At 43.8% G+C, this 17,634-nt stretch overlaps 1 protein-coding gene across 8 annotated transcripts in view; it reads right to left on the reverse strand.

Annotated features, from left to right (window-relative positions):
• Cep250 (centrosomal protein 250) overlaps positions 1-17,634 on the reverse strand; it is a 46,124-nt gene that overhangs the window by 21,894 nt on the left and 6,596 nt on the right. For 6 of the 8 annotated variants that reach the window (XM_047539915.1, XM_047539914.1, XM_047539917.1 and 3 more), the window contains exons 2-18: positions 14,600-14,888; positions 13,690-13,746; positions 12,710-12,792; positions 12,341-12,506; positions 11,526-11,632; positions 11,055-11,306; positions 9,461-9,557; positions 7,718-7,819; positions 7,023-7,184; positions 6,327-6,505; positions 5,831-6,013; positions 3,833-3,977; positions 2,874-3,020; positions 1,735-1,965; positions 790-983; positions 430-557; positions 54-223 (exon numbers count right to left, since the gene is read on the reverse strand). In XM_047539915.1, coding sequence (XP_047395871.1) covers positions 54-223; positions 430-557; positions 790-983; positions 1,735-1,965; positions 2,874-3,020; positions 3,833-3,977; positions 5,831-6,013; positions 6,327-6,505; positions 7,023-7,184; positions 7,718-7,819; positions 9,461-9,557; positions 11,055-11,306; positions 11,526-11,632; positions 12,341-12,506; positions 12,710-12,792; positions 13,690-13,746; positions 14,600-14,785 — 2,589 coding nt within the window. In that variant the 5' untranslated portion in view covers positions 14,786-14,888. Of the gene's footprint in view, positions 1-53; positions 224-429; positions 558-789; positions 984-1,734; positions 1,966-2,873; positions 3,021-3,832; positions 3,978-5,830; positions 6,028-6,326; positions 6,506-7,022; positions 7,185-7,717; positions 7,820-9,460; positions 9,558-11,054; positions 11,307-11,525; positions 11,633-12,340; positions 12,507-12,709; positions 12,793-13,689; positions 13,747-14,599; positions 14,889-17,634 lie in introns of those variants that run through there. The other 2 variants (XM_047539918.1, XM_047539922.1) reach the window with 2 other exon arrangements.

A 17,634-nucleotide genomic window follows, 5' to 3' on the forward strand; every position in this document is an offset into this window, starting at 1 on the left:
CAGAAGGGAAGCCATGTCTGCCTCTCCCAACCCCAGCCACATTCACCACCTACCCATTTCTCCTGAAGTTGTTTCACCTCCTCCTCATGGGCCACCTTCTGCTGCTCCAGGGCCACTTGCCTGTCCTGCTCAGCCTGGGCCAACTTTCTGGCTGCTCTTTCCTGCTTCTGCTCTGCCTGGCTCCGTTCAGTTTCCAGTTCCAGCTTCAAGCACCTCACTTCTCCTAGGATTCCAGAAAGAGGATCAGTTCTCTGAGCCTCTGTTCCTGCTCCTTTTACCAAATATATTTTCCTGCTTCCCAGGAACCTCATGAGCACCTTCCATCTCAGAGGCCCTGGGCCTGGCTGGAGAAAAGCTCTAATGGCATCCCACTGCATTCCTGACTTTCACCATGGATTAGAGTATGCCCCTTCCCATTTGGGTTCTCACCTTGGACTACTTCCTTGGCTTGAGTGACAGTTTGAATCTGGACCTCCAGCTGTCCCTTGGTGACCTCTATGACAGAATTTTGTTGTTGGGCCTCAAACAGATTGCTCTCCAGCTGTTCCTTGGCTGAGCTGTGAAGTTTAGGGAACAGGAAGAGCACTTACCCATTAATTCCCTTACCTTTCCTTAAAAAAAGTGGGGTTCTAAGTACTGGCTACCTGGAGAAGTTAGGGGGGCAATTATAAATCCATAACTCATTTAAAACTCATATACTTAGGGAATAGGGGAATAGAAGTTATTAGCTTGGCTACTCTTTGCCTTGCAAAGCTCTCTGAGCTTGGCTGAACTGGGTCCAAACCTCACCTAAGCCCCAGAACTTGTTCAACAAGGTCCTGGCGGTCCCGCTCCACAGCCTGCAGCCGCACCTCTAGAGCAGCCTTCTCTCGTACTAGGGCCTCCTTCTCCTGGACTGCCCTGGCAAGCACTTCTTCCTGTCGCTTTGCTTCCTGATGGAGTTGCTCAAGCTGAACTGTGGCTGCCTCCAGCTGGTAATGTGCCTGAGGGGAAGAAATTGGTGAGATACAGAGTAGAGGCAAAATTCCCCTGGGCTGCTAACACCAAGTTAGGGCCACTGGCTCTTCAGAGAGTCTGGGCCCAGCACTGTAAATCCTGATAGTTGCTCACTTAACAGTGGCATTTTTATTTCCCTGAGTAACCCAGAGAGTTCTAGCCCTAACAGGATGCTCTTATATGGGCAAGAATCTGTGCTACCGACAGGAGACCTGTCCCTAAGAACTTTTAGATTTGAGAAATAAGATGCATATAATACCAGGAAGAAAGTGACCAGTGACCTGAGAAAGAGACTCTGAAATGGGAGATTATGTATAATTGTTAGGACAATGAGAGGTTTAGAAAAGGAAAAAGATGACCTTTGGGCCAGGTCATTCATTGGTTCAGGAAATAAATTTACTGAGCCTTGCTATGTATCCAACCAAAGAAATAAAATAAGACACAGTCTTGCCTGAAGGATATATAAATAGGTAACTGTAGTATGCAGAGGTTGCTATATGCATGAGGGTTAGCAGAGCATATAGGAGAAGCACTAATTCAAAGTGGCAGGTAGGAAGTAGGGAATCAGCAGATTCTTATAGGAATTATTTTTAAAACTGGGAAGACTGACCACAAATAAGTAGCACTGATCATTTCTAGGAAATAAGACTATTCCCCTGAGTCATTTCCATCGTGTTTTATTTTTTACAATAAGTATTATCTTAGTTAATTGTGTCCATTGTATAACTGACTTCTCACCTCATTTAACTTCTCTTTAATTTCTTCCTTTTCTTCTTGGATGCTACGGAGCTCTGCCTGCAGTTCAGCCCCAGTCTCCGTAGCTTTCTGCAGTTGAGTCTCCAGGAGAGTTTTCTTTTCCCACAGTGCTTCCTTGCTCCTCTCTACCTCTGCCAGGTCCACCTGCAAAGCACTTCTTGCCTGCTCTGCCACCTCTAATCTGCTGCACACAGACTGGTTGTCCTGCTCCAACTACTGGCCAAAAAGGGAAGGGGTACAGTTCATCATAGACAAGTGGTTATAGTTTCCCTAAACTGTACCAAGTGCTGAAGACCAAAATCAAGTAAGATATGAATCTCTCCTCCAAAGATGAACATAGGAATATTTATAAAACAGGGGGAGAGGGGACCCATTCATTTGATCTGGTGACTGTATTTTACATATAAGATGGGCTGGATACTGGGGATGGAGATTAAAAAGGCAAAATCCTGTTCTCAAAGAATTCATAATCATGGAACATAGAATATTTCTGGGGCTCAAGAGAATAGAGGCAGTAAGTATATTCCTTTGCGAAATTACAGGTTAAATTTATAACCCGCAGAGAAGATTTTTGGGAACTTAAGGCTCTTCGGTGGATTATTTTCTGCTGATTGCTAATATTTCACCTAACAGGATTAAAAACCTGGTCTTGCTTCCAGAGGACATAGTTCCCTTCCTGGTTCTGATGATTTACCCTAAAGCCCAAAGGTAGTTCTGCTAGAAGCCTGGGACGGGAATATTTCTAATGCTTAAATTGAATCCTTTGATCTCCTGTATACTGTAAACGTTCCTTTTGTTCATTTCAGAATTATGTTTGATGCCAGGCATGGTGGCACACAGCTATAATCCCATCTACTAGGGAGGCTGAGGCAGGAGGATCACAAGTTTGAAGTCAGCCTCAGCAACTTAGTGAAAGCCTGCCTCAAACTAAAAGAGAAAAAGGGCTCAGGGTGTAGTTCTGTGATAAAGTGCCCCAATACCAGGAAAAAAAAAAAAAAAATACACTTGGGAGCTAATCCCTTAAGGACTCTCCCTTAATACTCACATCAGTTTTGCTTGTCACTGGCTTCTCCTCAGTCAAGTTCCAGCCCTGCCTGGGTATCAGACAAATCTTTGCTCACCTGGAGAAGTTGCTGGTTCAGTCCAACTTTATCTAAGGCCAAAGCCTCATTTAAGGCACTGAGTTTGACAGTTGCAGCCCGCAGATCAGCAACCTCTATCTTCAGGCTGTTCTCAGAACTTGAAAGTTCTGCAATGGATTGTTCTGCCTAAAAATCAAAGAGGGTTAAAAAGTTTCCCATTTTTAGTCTTCCTGAAACTGTATAAAGACTTTACATTCCCAACATCTGCTGCTTTTGGTGCAAAAATCACTTAAATTCCTTCCCTTACATTCTAAACAAGTTTTCCCTCCCTTTGTTCATTTATTTCTTCATTGGGGAGTAAGACAGTAGCTCACAGCATAGAGGCAGAGACATAAAAAACAACTACAATTGTGATGACACTATAGAAAATGTAGACACAATGTGCTCTGGGAACTCAAAGAAGGCATTCATTCTATTTGGGAGAGTCAAAAATGCTTGGTAGAGGAGTTAACGATTAAGTTGGGTATTGAGAGGTGAGGAACGGTTCCTGGTTAAAGGGGAAGGAAAGAAGCTGCCCATGTGGAGGGAAAAGCATATGTGGAGTATTAGAGTTATGAAGGAACATGACAAAGCTGAGAATGCAATTAATGCTGCATGGCAAGAGCAAAGGACTCCATGGTTAGGGGGGTTTTGGAGTGGATGGGGAGGGCAGACACACAGTTTGAGGCAGATGCCAAAAGGCTTTGAATATAGCACCAGAGCTGGGAAATCAATGAATGGTTTTAAGAGACTGACATAACCAGATTTATACCTTAGAAAATGCATCTAATTCCAATGTAGAGGGTACATTCAGAGGGAGAGAACCAGGCTAGTAATGCAGGAAAGAAACCTAAGGGTCACAGTTTGAACAGTGAAGAATGAGGAGGCTGCATGCCTTTTCTCTGGGAACCCAACTTTCTAGGCCATCCACCCAGCAAGTGAAGATAAGACCTACGCACCCTGATCAGGGCCGCAGTCATTTCTGCTTGCTCTTGCCTCAGTAACTCCCCTTCCAGGCGACTTGACTCCAAGGCTTCCCGAAGTGTGATCAGCTCACTGAGTGATTCTGACTGCTTGGCTTCTAAGCCCACCAGGGTCTCCTGACTGAGAAAGGAAGAAGAGGAGGCTAGAGTAGTCTTTGGAAGTGGTCACCCAAAATCTAACAGTAGGGCTGGGGAGATAGCTCAGCTGGTAGAGTGCTTGCCTTGCAAGCACAAGGCCCTGGGTTCAATCCCCAGCACTGAAAAAAAAAAAAAAAAAAAAATCTAACAGTAATATAGGGCTGGGGTTGTGGGTCAGTGGTAAAGCACTTGCCTAGCATGTGGGAGGCACTGGGTTCAATACTCAGCATTGCATATAAAAAAAAATAAATAAAAAGTCCATGGACAAGTAAAAAATTTCTTTTAAAAAGTAATAGTCATATAATTACATTTCCTATGCAAAAGAATGAGGAAAGTCTCCAAAAACTGATAAGGAATGATCTCTAGCACATGTTAAGTGAAAAAAGTCAGGTGCTGAACAGTGTACATAGTACACTACCTTTTATGCAAAAAAAAAAAAAGAAAAGAAAAGAAAAAAAAGAGGGAAAGAAGAATCTATGCTTTTGTTATGTTTGCATGAAGTAGCACAGGAAAGATAAACAAGAAATTAATTTAAATGCTTAAATGGTTATCTAGAGGAGGAAGGGAAATAGCATGGAGAAAGCAAAGACAGAAGACTTTTTTTTTTTTTGCAGTGCTGGGGATCGAATCCAGGGCCTTGTGCTTGCAAGGCAAGCACGCAAGGCAAGCACTCTATCAATTGAGCTATCTCCCCAGCCCCAGAAGACTTCTTGTGTCTATCTTTTTTAATAGTTTTGACTTTTGAATGATATATCATCAAGTCAGGTAAGATAAATTTTACAAATATAATTATCTGCAGGTTGTCTGCCTTCTCCTTGGTACAGGGGAGATCCTTCCTAGGACAAGGCATGACCCTTTTGGCAGTCCTTCAAGTTTCCACTATTCATGCCTATTAGATGCAAAAAACTAGGGCACAGAAGAGGAAGGGAATATTCCAAGGGTGAAGAAGAGATAACTCTGCTACCAGTTATGCCGACATTTTCCAAAATACTACTTTCCATTAACTCTTCAAGGCAAAATGTCTATCCCAATTTTACAAATAATCTGTCCATGTGGCAGAGACAGAATCTAAACCAAACTTTTGTTCAGCTCTAAAGTCCTTGTTCTTCATGCAACATCAAATAGGGGAATTCACAGATTTAATAGACTCTTGACTTCCCTTGTTAAAGGAAAGTTTACTTCCCATTACTTCCCTGTATCATCCATTAGCATCTCAGCCTACTCTGAACATGCCATGAACATTCTTTTTTTTTTTTCTTTAGTTGTCCACGGGCCTTTATTTATATATTTATTTATACGTGGTGCTGAGAATCGAACCCAGGGCCTCGTGTGTGCCAGGCAAGTGCTCTACACTGAGCCATATCACCAGTCCCCCATAAACATTCTTGCCTCCTTTCTTTGCTATTCTGTTCCTTTAGTCCTTCTCCCACTCACTATCAACATAGGTCAAGGTCCCACTCAAACCACCTCCTACTCCATAAAGCTTTTCCTGGTCCTCAATAATTAACTTACTTCTATGCTACCAAAGGAACAGGCTCAAAGCCCTATTTAGCTCATACTTCATCTAGTCTCATTTCACAATTATTTACTTGTGTCTTCTCCATTACCGCAAGTTCCTTGAGATCAGGTCTATCTCTTACTCATTTCTGTATTCCCCACAGTGCCTCATCCCTATGGTTGCTCAGCAATGTCTGGATGAACTTTCTGTATTCATCTTTCTGCAAAGGAAGGAGCAGGAAGCTAATCTTACCCATTCTGTGCCAGGCTTCTAGGTAGTCCCCTTTCTAAGATAGGGAGGGTGTGGAACTGAAGGAAGGCCAGAGAGGTCATACTTACAGACGCTCTCTCTCCCGAACAGCCAGGTGCAACTCTTCCTGCTGCTCCTCCTTCTCCCCCTGGGCAGAGTCGCCCTGCAGCTGCAGCTCCATGTTTGCCCTTCGGAGCCTCCATGCCTCCTGCTCCAGCACCTCCAGTTGCTGCTGCAGCTCTTCCCTGGCCTTCTGTAGGAGCTCTCGCTCCCTGGAAGGAAGAGACTAGAAATAAGAAGACCTTGGGACCTAAAATCCTTGCTGGAAGCCGACATCAGAGTCAAAGGAGAGAGGTGTTTATTTCCTTTCAACATTCTATCTTTCCTTTTCAGCAGGAAACTGTTTATCATTTCAGAAACCAAAAACCCAAAAACTTATTCTGCAGGAACAAACAGAACACAAAGCAAAGCAGTACTGCATCTCGGGATGTCAGGAGGAACTGACCAAAGATATAATGGGTGTGGATAAATGGATGTGGATAAGGACAGAGACCAGATGGAGGGACAAACAGCCCTCCTGCTCACTTGCTGAGAGAGTCCACCTCGTCCTGGAGACCCACAGTCTGCCCTGCCAGAGCATCTCGCTCCCCAGAGAGCTTCTGCAGCCGCTGCCTCAGGGATTTGCCCTCTTCCTCCCACTGATCATGCTGCTGCTTCAAGAAGCTCATAGCTTCCTGGCAGCCTGAAAGCTGCTGCCTCAGGTCCTGTGGAGGGACAGCAGAAGAAATGAGATGATAAGCAAGAGGGCAAGGGCAAAGGAAGAATTTCAGAAGCCTGAAAGTAGGTTTGCACACGAGGTTAGGCACTGGTACAACAAAGGCAAGCTGAGAATAGAGATGTGACTGATTGAAAAGGCGGAGATCAGAGGTTATTTGCTTCTGGGGCTCTAGTGTTACAGTTCATCATCTTCAAATGCTCAGCGGCATGGGGGTTTGCAAATGTGCCTAGGCCCCTCAGACTGGGGGAACACATACCCAAACCTTCTCAGAGCTCTTTGCAGAGTGATGAACAGTGTTGTGCAGAAGAGTGCCACAGGCATGGAGAACGAGCTGTTACCCACAGTATGCCTCAGCAGACATGGAGAGATTCTAAGGGGAGGGGTGCTGACTCAACACCTCATGACTGGTCAACTGAAAGGATAGTCCAGGCTAGGGAGGTACTGGGGGCATCTACTGGTGTAGGCAGCCACCCCTGTGACTGAGGAACACTGGGGGTCCTCACCTGCACGGCCTGGTGTTTCCGAGTTAGCACTGAACGCACCAGAGTAAGAGCCTTGTCTGGGTCCTGCGAATCAAACTGGGAGGAAAAGCTACTAGAGTCCAATTCCAAGCAGCTCTCATGACCAGAGCCTTGGCCCACGTTGTCCCCTTCTTCCACCAAGGCCTAAAACCCAATAAAGCACAGTCACCGCCCAATTGACCAAGGCTTAGAGTCCATGCAGGGGCTTAGCTCGCACTACAGCCTGGAGGAATCTGAGGTGTTCCTTCTCAGGTCCTTCCCCTGATGGTTGTGGGTAGGTATCTGAGAGAAAAACAAGGCTCATTTCTTCAACTCTCTACCTTTGGTCACCCAAATCTAAGACTAGTAATAAAACTGGAACACTCTCTGAGACAATAATAAATAGGGAAACAAAGGGAAAAGAGGCCATTGAGGTGACAAAGACCAGAATCCAGCCTTTGGTTTGAGAATTGCAGCTGGTGAAAGGAAAGATGGGCTGTCCCACCACACAGTGCTAGGATATGAATGCTTACCTATCCCTTAGGGGTCCCATGTTCAAATACACACACAGAACTCATCCCTGCAAGACTCTAAGTCCAACCTAAGAGACTGGAAATCTAGGCATGTGAGAGGGCATGGAAGCCTGGGAAGAGGAGTGAAGCATTACCCAGTTACCATGGCAGCAGGCTTATCAGTACCTGTGTTATCTCCTTGATCACCAGCTGTAAAGACAACTTCTCCTCTTGAGCATTCCTACTAAGAGATGCCTCATGTTCCATTAACTCTGTATGATTTGACTCCTGCATAAAGAATAGAATAGAGCCTAAGAGCCAAGTTCTCAAAAAGAATTCATAATTCCAGACCCCAAATCAACCAAAGTCTCGTTCTGTCTATTCTGTCAACACCACTTTTCCAAGGAGTCTGAAGACAATGAAATATGGTGATAAAGCATTCAGATTGTGATTAAAAGCTCCAAACTAGCCTTCCTAGATTAGGGTTCTTGCTCTATCACTTACTAGCTTGGTAACCTTATGCAATTCCTTCTTTGAACTTTCTCTTAAAAAGAGGAAAAATTAACAGCAACTATTTCACAAGTTCTTTTGGAGGCTTAAATTAAAAGTTGCACATAAATTCCTCAACGTGGTGCCTGATACAAAGCAAACACTCTACAAACATCAGATATTATTGGTTGGGGATGGTTGCTACCTCCAAACAGTAAATCAATGCCTGAGATTCAAGGCTAATAAGCCAGAGCCCCAAAGCTATTAATAATCTTGAAGACTTAAGATTTCCTCTCTTCCTACTGTTCTTATGTTAGGCCTGAAGACATTGACCTGTAGTGATGTTTTGTTTGGTCAAACTTTGAATCAACATTTACAAATGGAGAGATCTTGCAAAAAATCTGAATTTCTGGCTCCTCTCAAAAAAGTTAATAAATGAGTCACACCCAGCCCCCATTCCTAGATGGCGACTATTTATTGAAGTTGAACAGAGTCTGCCTCCTTGAGATGAGACATTTATATAGCATCCTGCATTCCCTGCCACTCTTCACTGTTTCCTTAATGCTGGACTCAGGTGTCCCCTGCTATGCTGAAAATTAAACAAGACAGCACTGGAAAACAAAAATTCCTGCAACTCAACCCACTTCACTCATTTAATTCTAAGCCCCAGGAATGTCTAAATTGGCAAATTCTTGACAAAAAGAAATCAAGAAAGCACAGACAGAAAGTTCAGCTCCCAGGTGACCCCAGCCTGGATAAGAAAACTAAGGATGCGAATGTAGACAGGGTTCAGGAGCTGCCTAAAATCAGAGATCTGAAAATTCACAGAAATAAAGGGAAAAATGAAATCAAGCCGGCAACTTTAGAGAACTCCTTTGATAACATCCCTGGCAGATATAAGGTCAGTAACCAAAGCCTTACTCCTTCACAGGACAGACCATTCAAATAGCTCTAGCTATGAGCCAAACCTACTATGACATCTAGCCACTGATGTTGGTTTTGCCCTGAAAAACATTAAACACATCAATCTTTTTTCCCCAATATCAGACCTCCATACGTGAAGGCAGCCACTATGTCTTCGCCAAGTCCTTTTGTTCCAGGCTAAAAATTGCCATATTACTCATTTGTTTCCCAGGTAACTTGCTAATTTGACAATGTGTCTCTTAAAGTATATGCTACCTTTCTCTGAAAAGGACACATGGCATCCATATGCCATTATAATTTCCCCAGGAACAGCTGAGATAGTGAACAGTGAATAAAATTTATTGAATGAATAAATTCATGGGTTAATTGTCATATTCAACCAAATTTTTTTTTTTTTTTTGGCTTTGGAGAACTTCATCAAGAACATTTATTGGTATCTTGCACTATCTGTTTATAAAGGAACAAGAAACATACAAGCCCACTCCCAATTCTTTTCTAGAACAAAGGATCATGTACCAGGATCTCCATTGTCTCTCTCAGAGCCTTTAGCATCTTTTCATAATCTTCATTTTGCTTCTGAGAATGGGTCAGCAAAGCAGAGAGCTCGGTCACTCTAAAGAGAAGAGCACAGCATTGTCACCTAGGCATCCTATGGATGCAGGTAGAGTTACTATGCAGCACACCCCAGGCCCCAAAGACACTCCCACTGCAGCCCCCCCCCCAGAATCCCTTGGGCACCCCCAGCCCCTCTGTACTCCCTGAATACCACATGGTGCTATTAGCTTTGAACTGGGAAGGGGGAGTCAAAAGCCACTCAAACACATGCAGGGATTTACCACATCTCAAGGCTGGAACACGTGTTTGGGGGCCAAGAGCTGAAGGAAAGCCCTGGCCAAGGCCCTTCCAGGCCTCGCTTGATCTTGAAGTCAAGCACCCTGAAGCCAATAAGAACATCAGAATTGCCACATGGGATAATCCCAATGTCCCTCCAGCCCAAGGTTGTGACTCTGATAGGGAAAAAGGGAGATGATTGGGAGAGAGTACAGTTGATCTCCCTGATATTAATCTAAAGTCAGTGATATCTGTATGGCTGTATCTTGGAGCCTAGTGCCTGGCATCATATGGGTGGCTAAACAAGTATTTCTTAAGTGAATATTATCCAGGAGTTTAAATATTTTTTGAAAAGTCTTATTAATTGTATTATGTACCAACTCCAAGAGCCTAACCTACTGTATGATCATCCATTTAATTATTATATCATTCAATAAACATTTATTAAGTGTCTACTATATGGAGATGAAGTACAAAGCACTATAGACACAAAACTAACTTACATGGTCTTTGTCTTTGTGCTTGTGTCAAAAATAAAACATTTCTGCAATATATGTATTTATTCCATTAATAGGTGGAAACCCAACCCTAGGTATGGGATAAAAACTTTGCCTAGAATGTCAATGAGCCTCTCTGCTTATGTCTTTGCCCTTCTTATCATCATTTAAAAATCCCATTTCATTATGAACCCAGAATTAAAATAGTTGGGCTATTGTGGTAGAGCACTTGCCTAACACACATAAGGCCAGGGGTTCAATCCCCAGGCACCACAAAAATAAATAAAGAATCAGCAAAGAAACTAAATAATTAATGTAATACAATGAGATCAATGTTGTAACAAGCAGGCCAAAAGACCACAGAGACAAAGTAACATTATAGATTACTGAATTCAGAGAAGGTTTTGTAGAAGAGGTGACATGTGATCTATGCCTTAGAGGGGAAGGAAGGGAGGCATTCCAGGTCAAGGTCAGCATATACAAAGGCAGAGAAGTATGGCAGAGTTGGTTCTTCTGGGAATGGCAAGTAGTCTGGTGTTGACAGAGGACAGAGTCATAGCTAGTTATATAAATCTACATGAGAAAAACTGAGCTACAAGGTAGTCTGAGGGCAGAAGTCAGTGAAAGCCCCAACTATGGCACTGTGTTTCAAACTAGACTCCCTTGGCATATCTCTTTCCTCTCTCATGGTGGGAATGCTCTTGGTTTTTCCCCTACCTTTCTTTAACTAATGAGTGAGCTTTCCCTCAGTGAATCATTCCTGGGATCTCAGGCCATCTCACCGATCCTGAAGTTCAGCTTTCTCCAGATCCCCTTGGCTCTTCAGTTGTTTTAACTCCTGGCTCCTCTCATGGGCTTCCTTCTCTAGCTCCTGGGTCTTGGCTAGTAGAAGCAGCAGCTGGGGTGGCTCACTCCCATCCACTCTCCCAGATCCACTGGATTCCCGAGACTGTGTTCCCACGGTCAAGCGCAGACAACAGGTCAGCAGGGACCCTGAAAGTCTCGCATGTTCAGCCTTTAGCTCTGTCAGATCTCTAAGCACAAGCAAGGAAAAGAGCAGACTCCAATAGGGACCAAGGAAGGCAACTTGGCAATCAGGCCCAATAAGCCTGAAGGGCAGATATTCAAAAAATCACCTGAAATGAACAATAGCACTCCCCCATCTCCACCTGATTCCCCTTCTACAGCAGTCCATTGCCTGAAGTTCAGAATCAATAGGGGTGAACCTCCTCCCTTCTTATTCCCACACTGACCTGTCAGTAGCTGACTTCATTTCCAGGAAGTGGCGTCGGAAGGTCACCACCTCCCGCCATAGATTGAGAAGGCGACCATGTTCCCCCTTCAGATAGCCCTTGAAGAACTGTGTGTTCAGAAACCCCAGTCATACCCAAGCTCAGAGGACTATCTTTTGCCAATACAAGAGTCTTGGATTCCTCCTGACTACTGGGGTGAAAGAAAGAACTCTGAGGTCAAAGGGCCTTGGATGGTAAATATCTTTCCCTGGGCAATCAGAAAAGGATATACAGTGGTTGCTTAGATGGGGGCTATTACCATAAACTTATAAGGAGAAATAAGTGATCTAACATATATAAGTCACCTTGCATAGAGCAAGGGCTCAAGAAACTGGTTTCCTTTAGCTGGGACCTAAAAATTCTTCAGGGTCTAAAACTGTCTTTTCTTCTCCATTTAACTTAGTAACTACCTTCATGGCATCTAGTTATGCAGATATCCAGATAAAGGGGACCAGTAAACTTTCGGATCCATTTAAAACCAAAGCTAGTCATTTCTGCAAGAAGAGAGGTGCTTTGAGTGTCATGCCACCTGCCAGCAAGGCCTATACTAGGCAGGTAATGCAGAACTAAGAAGAAAGCCTAACAGGGCAGAGCTGATAGCATAGGTCTGGTTAGCATGAGCAAAACTGTCAGCATGGGTAAGGACAGTCAGAGGCTTTAATGACAACAGCACAGTTTCCATCCAATTCCTGAAGTTAACCCCTCCCAGCACTGACCAGGGCAGCACTCAGAATGCACAGCTCTCTTCTCACAGTTCTGCTCTCTGTCCTTCTTACCTCCTGCTCCATTCGCCACTGACTCTCCTTCCTTATTAGCTCATCCCGGGCCCGACTCCAGTCCACTGTCAACTTTTCCATGTCTTCTCGAAGGGCTTTATTCACCATATCAGCTTTTTCCATGTGCAGCCGAAGCTGAGTGTTTACTTCTGCTAGACTTTCACACCTGTACTGGGGAGGGGAAAGAGCAAGTGCAAAATAAAGGTCTGAGCCAACCCTTGGACCTCTTGAGACTAAGACGACAGTGACTGGAATTTTCCATGGCCAGGATAATTCTAATCCATATTAGCCCTCAAGACAGAGTTTTTTTCAATCAGACTTCTCCATTCACTGCCAAACACTCAGGTTGGAAAATATGGGGTCCATCACCTCTGTTGTTCCTCGTCCAATCGGATTAGCAGATGTTCCAGGTTTGGTTCTTCCACACTTTCCCAATGCTGAGGAATTGGTCCCTTTGCCAGAAAGAAACAAGCCTTATTCACTTCTAAAGAGAACATCACTCAAGCCTCTTTTTATTCTTTCTCCCCTGTGTTAGCAATTTGCTTTATTTTCTCAATCACTACATCCTGGAAGCAAATCTACTGCATCCATCTTTCCAAAAGTGAACCAATAACCTGTCTTGAAAGATGGCATTTGGTGGCAAAAAGAAACTTGAACCTAAGAAGCATAAGATTATCATTCAATAATGGCCTTGATTTCTACTATAATAATTTTTGGACCTCATGAAGTCACTTAATTTCTTGGTGCTACAATGTCTTCAGCTATAAATTGAAAGTAATATCACTCCCCTCAGAAAGTTGTTTTGTAGACTAAGTGACATAATTATACCACAATCCTTAATGGTGCCCCACCTGCAAAGAAGGTGCTCAATATGTTTTAGTTCTTTCCTTCCTGTAACAGAACTTTCCTGAGGTGAATGTGATAAGGTGCCTAAGGGAGCTGGAAATAAGACAAATGGGTCTTTCAAAGCCAGTTCTGCCCAGCCAAGACACAAATAGCTCCCTCTAGTACAGACATGCTTTGTAGGTCTAAGAGGAACACCTCTCTACCACAGAGAAACAATGACACCTGCTGGCTGAAAGATGCATTTCCTCCCTGTAATTTCACATGCCCATTCTCCTAAGTCCCTTGATGCTGCATTGGCCCTTAGAGAACCAAGGGATGGAATCTCATAGGCCAGCAATAGCTAGGTCCAAGGAACAATGATGTTGATAAAACTCTCAGGGGCTGAAGACAGACAGCTAGCATACACCCCTTATCACATCCCAGCCTCCCTTAGTCAGAAAATAAAGTCTAACGAGTCCATTTACTGAGGGCTCAAGGGGAGCATGGAACTCAGTCTCACTTACTCCAGTGGCTTCCAGCCGCTTCTCCAGCTCTTGGCACCAGCTCCGGTACTGCAAAACCTAAGTCAAAGGCAGCACACTCTAGGCAATGGACACAGTTGGTACCAAAAGCCCAAACCAAAGCTCCCTCATATCCTAGGCAACCTGTGGTGAACAGGGGAACTGGGTGGTGATGATGAGATAAGGCCAGGACATCTTATACTTTCTATTTGGGTGTATAAAGAATATTTTCAATATGCCTTTTGGATCAGAAAAGCAAAACCACAAATCTTAGGGTTAGATCTCAACTCTAGACAAGAACAAACATGGGTAACTAATTTAACCCTATGAATGCCATCTCCCCGCTCCACCCCCCAAGTACTGGGGATTAAACTCAGAGGTGCTTTACCACTGAGCTACATCTCCAGCTCTTTTTATTTTTCATTTTGAGACAGGGCCTTGTTAAGTTGCCCAGGCTAGCTTCAAACTTGTGACCCTCTTAGCTCAGCCTCCCAACTAGCTGAGATTACAGGTATGCACCACCATGCCAGCTTCCTTGGGAAGCAATTTATTTATGAATGGATGGATGGATGGATTGACTGACTGACCCAGGGGCGCTTAACTACTGAGCCACATCCCCAACCACAGAGTCTTGCTGAGTTGCTTAGGGCCTCACTGAATTACTGAGGCTGGCTTTGAACTTGCGATCCCCCTGCCTCAGCCTCCCAAGTTCCTGGGATTACATGTGTGTGCCACTGTGTGAAAGTCATTTTTAAAAGGGACACAATCCATACCTTGGAGAGTAATTGTGAGGATCAAAGAAGCTATATGTGAAAGATGGATGGTCTGGATCCTCAACTTACCAAGCTAGGTATAAACCATTCCCCCCACCTGGCTCTGCCTCCTGCTCTCCCCAGAAGGGAAGGTTCCTCACCTTGGCCTGCAGCTTCCTCACAAGGGTTGCTTGCCTTTGTTGTGCCTCCTGGAAGCTCTTCAGTTTCCGCCAGGAGACTACCTGGTTCTCTGCCATCTGCTGCTGTAGTGCCAGCACTTGCTCCTCCAGCACAAGCTGCAGTGGCTGGGGCTTCATGTCATTTAACCTGGTGCTTCCTGTCTCCATGGGTGCACCAGAGAGTAAGTCCACAGGTTCCTATGCATCCAGAGGCTGTTTGCTCCCAGCAGGGTCTCTAGCCATTGCTGTACCACTTCTACTTCCTCTTGAGCTGTAGACCAAAGCACAAATGAAATTGGAAGAACAGTCCAGATGACTCAAATTTATTCAACAAACTTGTATTAAGTATGGCAAAGCTTGGTTGGACAAAGTAAACAGGTTCTTTTACTACAGGACTCTTCGGAACTTTCAAGATAATAAGATGGAACCAGGAAAAATGGTGAGTGCCTAGAATCCTAGCTACTTGGGAGGTTGAGGTGGGAGGATTGTTTAAGTCCAGGAGTTCAAGTCCAGTCTGGCCAACATAGCAAGACTCCATTAAAAAAAAAAAAAAAAAAAAAAGAAGACGGATTCCAATCTCTAAGAGTCAGCTCTGATGAGCATCATTCCCCAAATTTAATGGATCATGAGACAAGCTCACAGGAATAGTGTTTCCTGGCATACCTTTGGAACTCTGCACTAAACCAAGGGCTCCTGGTTTACACTGCATCCCTAGTATCCAGCATAGCCATGAAGACATTTGTTGACTGAATTACTGAAGGTGTTGTTAGTCTGATAAGGGAGACAGACACAAATAACTACAACACATTGAAGCATGTGCAATAATAGTGCAGGTTAGCATGGAAAAAAAAAGAGAAGTCATTTTACCTAGCTTGGGGGTCTATGAATCGTGTGAAACATCACCATCCAGGGCTTGTATCAGTGGTTGCTTTAGTGCTTTACGTGCACTGTGTCATTTTGTCTACGTAAAAATCTTGAAACCTTCCAAGGCTTTCCTACCTCCCTTCGCCATATATACTATCTAGCTCTTTATACATGGATGAAGAAACAGAGGCTTGAAAGATCAAGCAACTTGAAATGGGTCACACGGCTGACTCCCTGACAAAGAAAAGGGTGTTTCAGATAAGGGATCCAAAAAGAAAGAGAAGGAAAGGTTGAGTGCAGGATAATAATGCCTATTATGCTGGCAAATCAGGAGGAAGAGGCAGGAGGATCACAAGTTCAAGGTCAGCCTAGGCAATTTAGTGAGATCCTGTCTCAAAAAAATGCAGGAGGGCTGGGGATATAGCTCAGTGGGTAGAGTGCTTGCCTTGCAAGCAGTCAAGGCCCCGGGTTCAATCCCCAGCACCGCAAAAAAAAAAAAAAAAAAAAAAAAAAAAATGCAGGAGGTGGGGTGCTAGGAATGTAGCTCAGCGCACCATGGGTTCAACACCCAATATTGGAAGAGAGAGGAAGAGAGAGAGAGGAAGAGAGAGGAAGAGAGAGGAAGAGAGAGGAAGAGAGAGGAAGAGAGAGGAAGAGAGAGAGAGAAAGAGAAGGAAAGAACAAGCTGCACCAGGATACTAAACCATCCTCACCTGCCAGGAGCTGGGCTAAAACAGGGCAATGAGCCACCCGCAGGCAGGGGCAGTCAGCCTAATGGTGACCTTTGGAAACACCCAAGAAAAGGGGAGGCATGGTAGCAAAGAAAAATTTGGGGGGCTGATCCAAGCTCTTCCTCTAATGGACTGTGACCTCAGGTGTGCCACTACACTTTCAGTCCCCTTGTTCAAAAATGAGGGCATTCAGTTAGATGACCCCTGAATTTCTTAGGTCTCTAAAACTGAGAATTATTCTACAACCTGCATAAGAGAGATCAGGGAGTTCCTTCATGTTATTAACCATGCAGGGTTAAGGAATATCTGTATCTCCAACTACTAAAAAGAAAATTGATTATCCAGCAAATGCAAATCTAGCATTTACATATACTAGAAGTTTCAAAGGCCCCAAATTTTTTCATGCCAAACTGTAGATCTACATCTTGGCTCAAATGCCACCTCCTATCATATCCTCCCAGTAGGAAGTTACCACTTTCATAGCTACACACACACATGCACACTTTCTCTCTCACTCAAATACACATATATTCTAGAATATATATTCTAATGTTCACATTACATTTTAAATTCATTATTTGTCCATCTTCTAATTTTTGAGTGCCTCAAAGGCAGGAGTTGTATAAATCACTGTAGTTGTCAGCAAGTTGTCAACAATGCATAATCAAGAAATGTATGAAGGGCTGGGGAGATAGCTCAGCTGGTAGAGTGCTTGCCTCACAAGCACAAGGCCCTGAGTTGGATCCCCAGTACCGCAAAAAAAAAAAAAAAAAAGAAAGAAATGTACAAGAATACGTGATAGATCTTCTGACAGATCTAAATCATAGGCCAGAGATTATAGATCGGTGTTCTGCTGGCTCTTTTCAACCACTGTGTAGACCACACAATGATTTTTCTTTTTTTTTGGTGGTGGCACTAAGGATTGAACACAGGGTCTCTAGTGATAGCTAGGCTATCACTCTACCCCTGAGTTACATCCCCAACCCTTTCTATTTTGTTTCTGAGACAAGGTTTTGCTAAATTGCTGAGGCTGGCCTTGCACCTGCAATCTTCCTGCCTCAGCCTCCCAAGTAGCTGGGATTACCACGCATGTCACCACCCTGCCCAGCTCCATACAAAGATTTTTAAGAATTCAATTTAGTGTCAACATTTACAATTAGGGGAATGTACATTAAAAACCCTTATTTCTGGGCTGGGGTTGTAGCTCAGTGGTAGAGCGCTTGTCTCACATGTATGATTGCCTCACATGTATGAGGCACTGGGTTTGATACTCAGCACCGTATAAAAAATAAATAAATAAATAAATAACATAATGGTATTGTGTCCATCTAGTACTAAAATAATTAAAAAACAAAAATCCTTATTTCTGGCTCCTTTGGAAAATTAGAATACTACAGATCCTTGAGCCATATTTCCACAGTG

Source organism: Sciurus carolinensis, chromosome 2 (genome assembly GCF_902686445.1).
Source record: "Sciurus carolinensis chromosome 2, mSciCar1.2, whole genome shotgun sequence".
NCBI classification, from domain to species: Eukaryota; Metazoa; Chordata; class Mammalia; order Rodentia; family Sciuridae; genus Sciurus; species Sciurus carolinensis.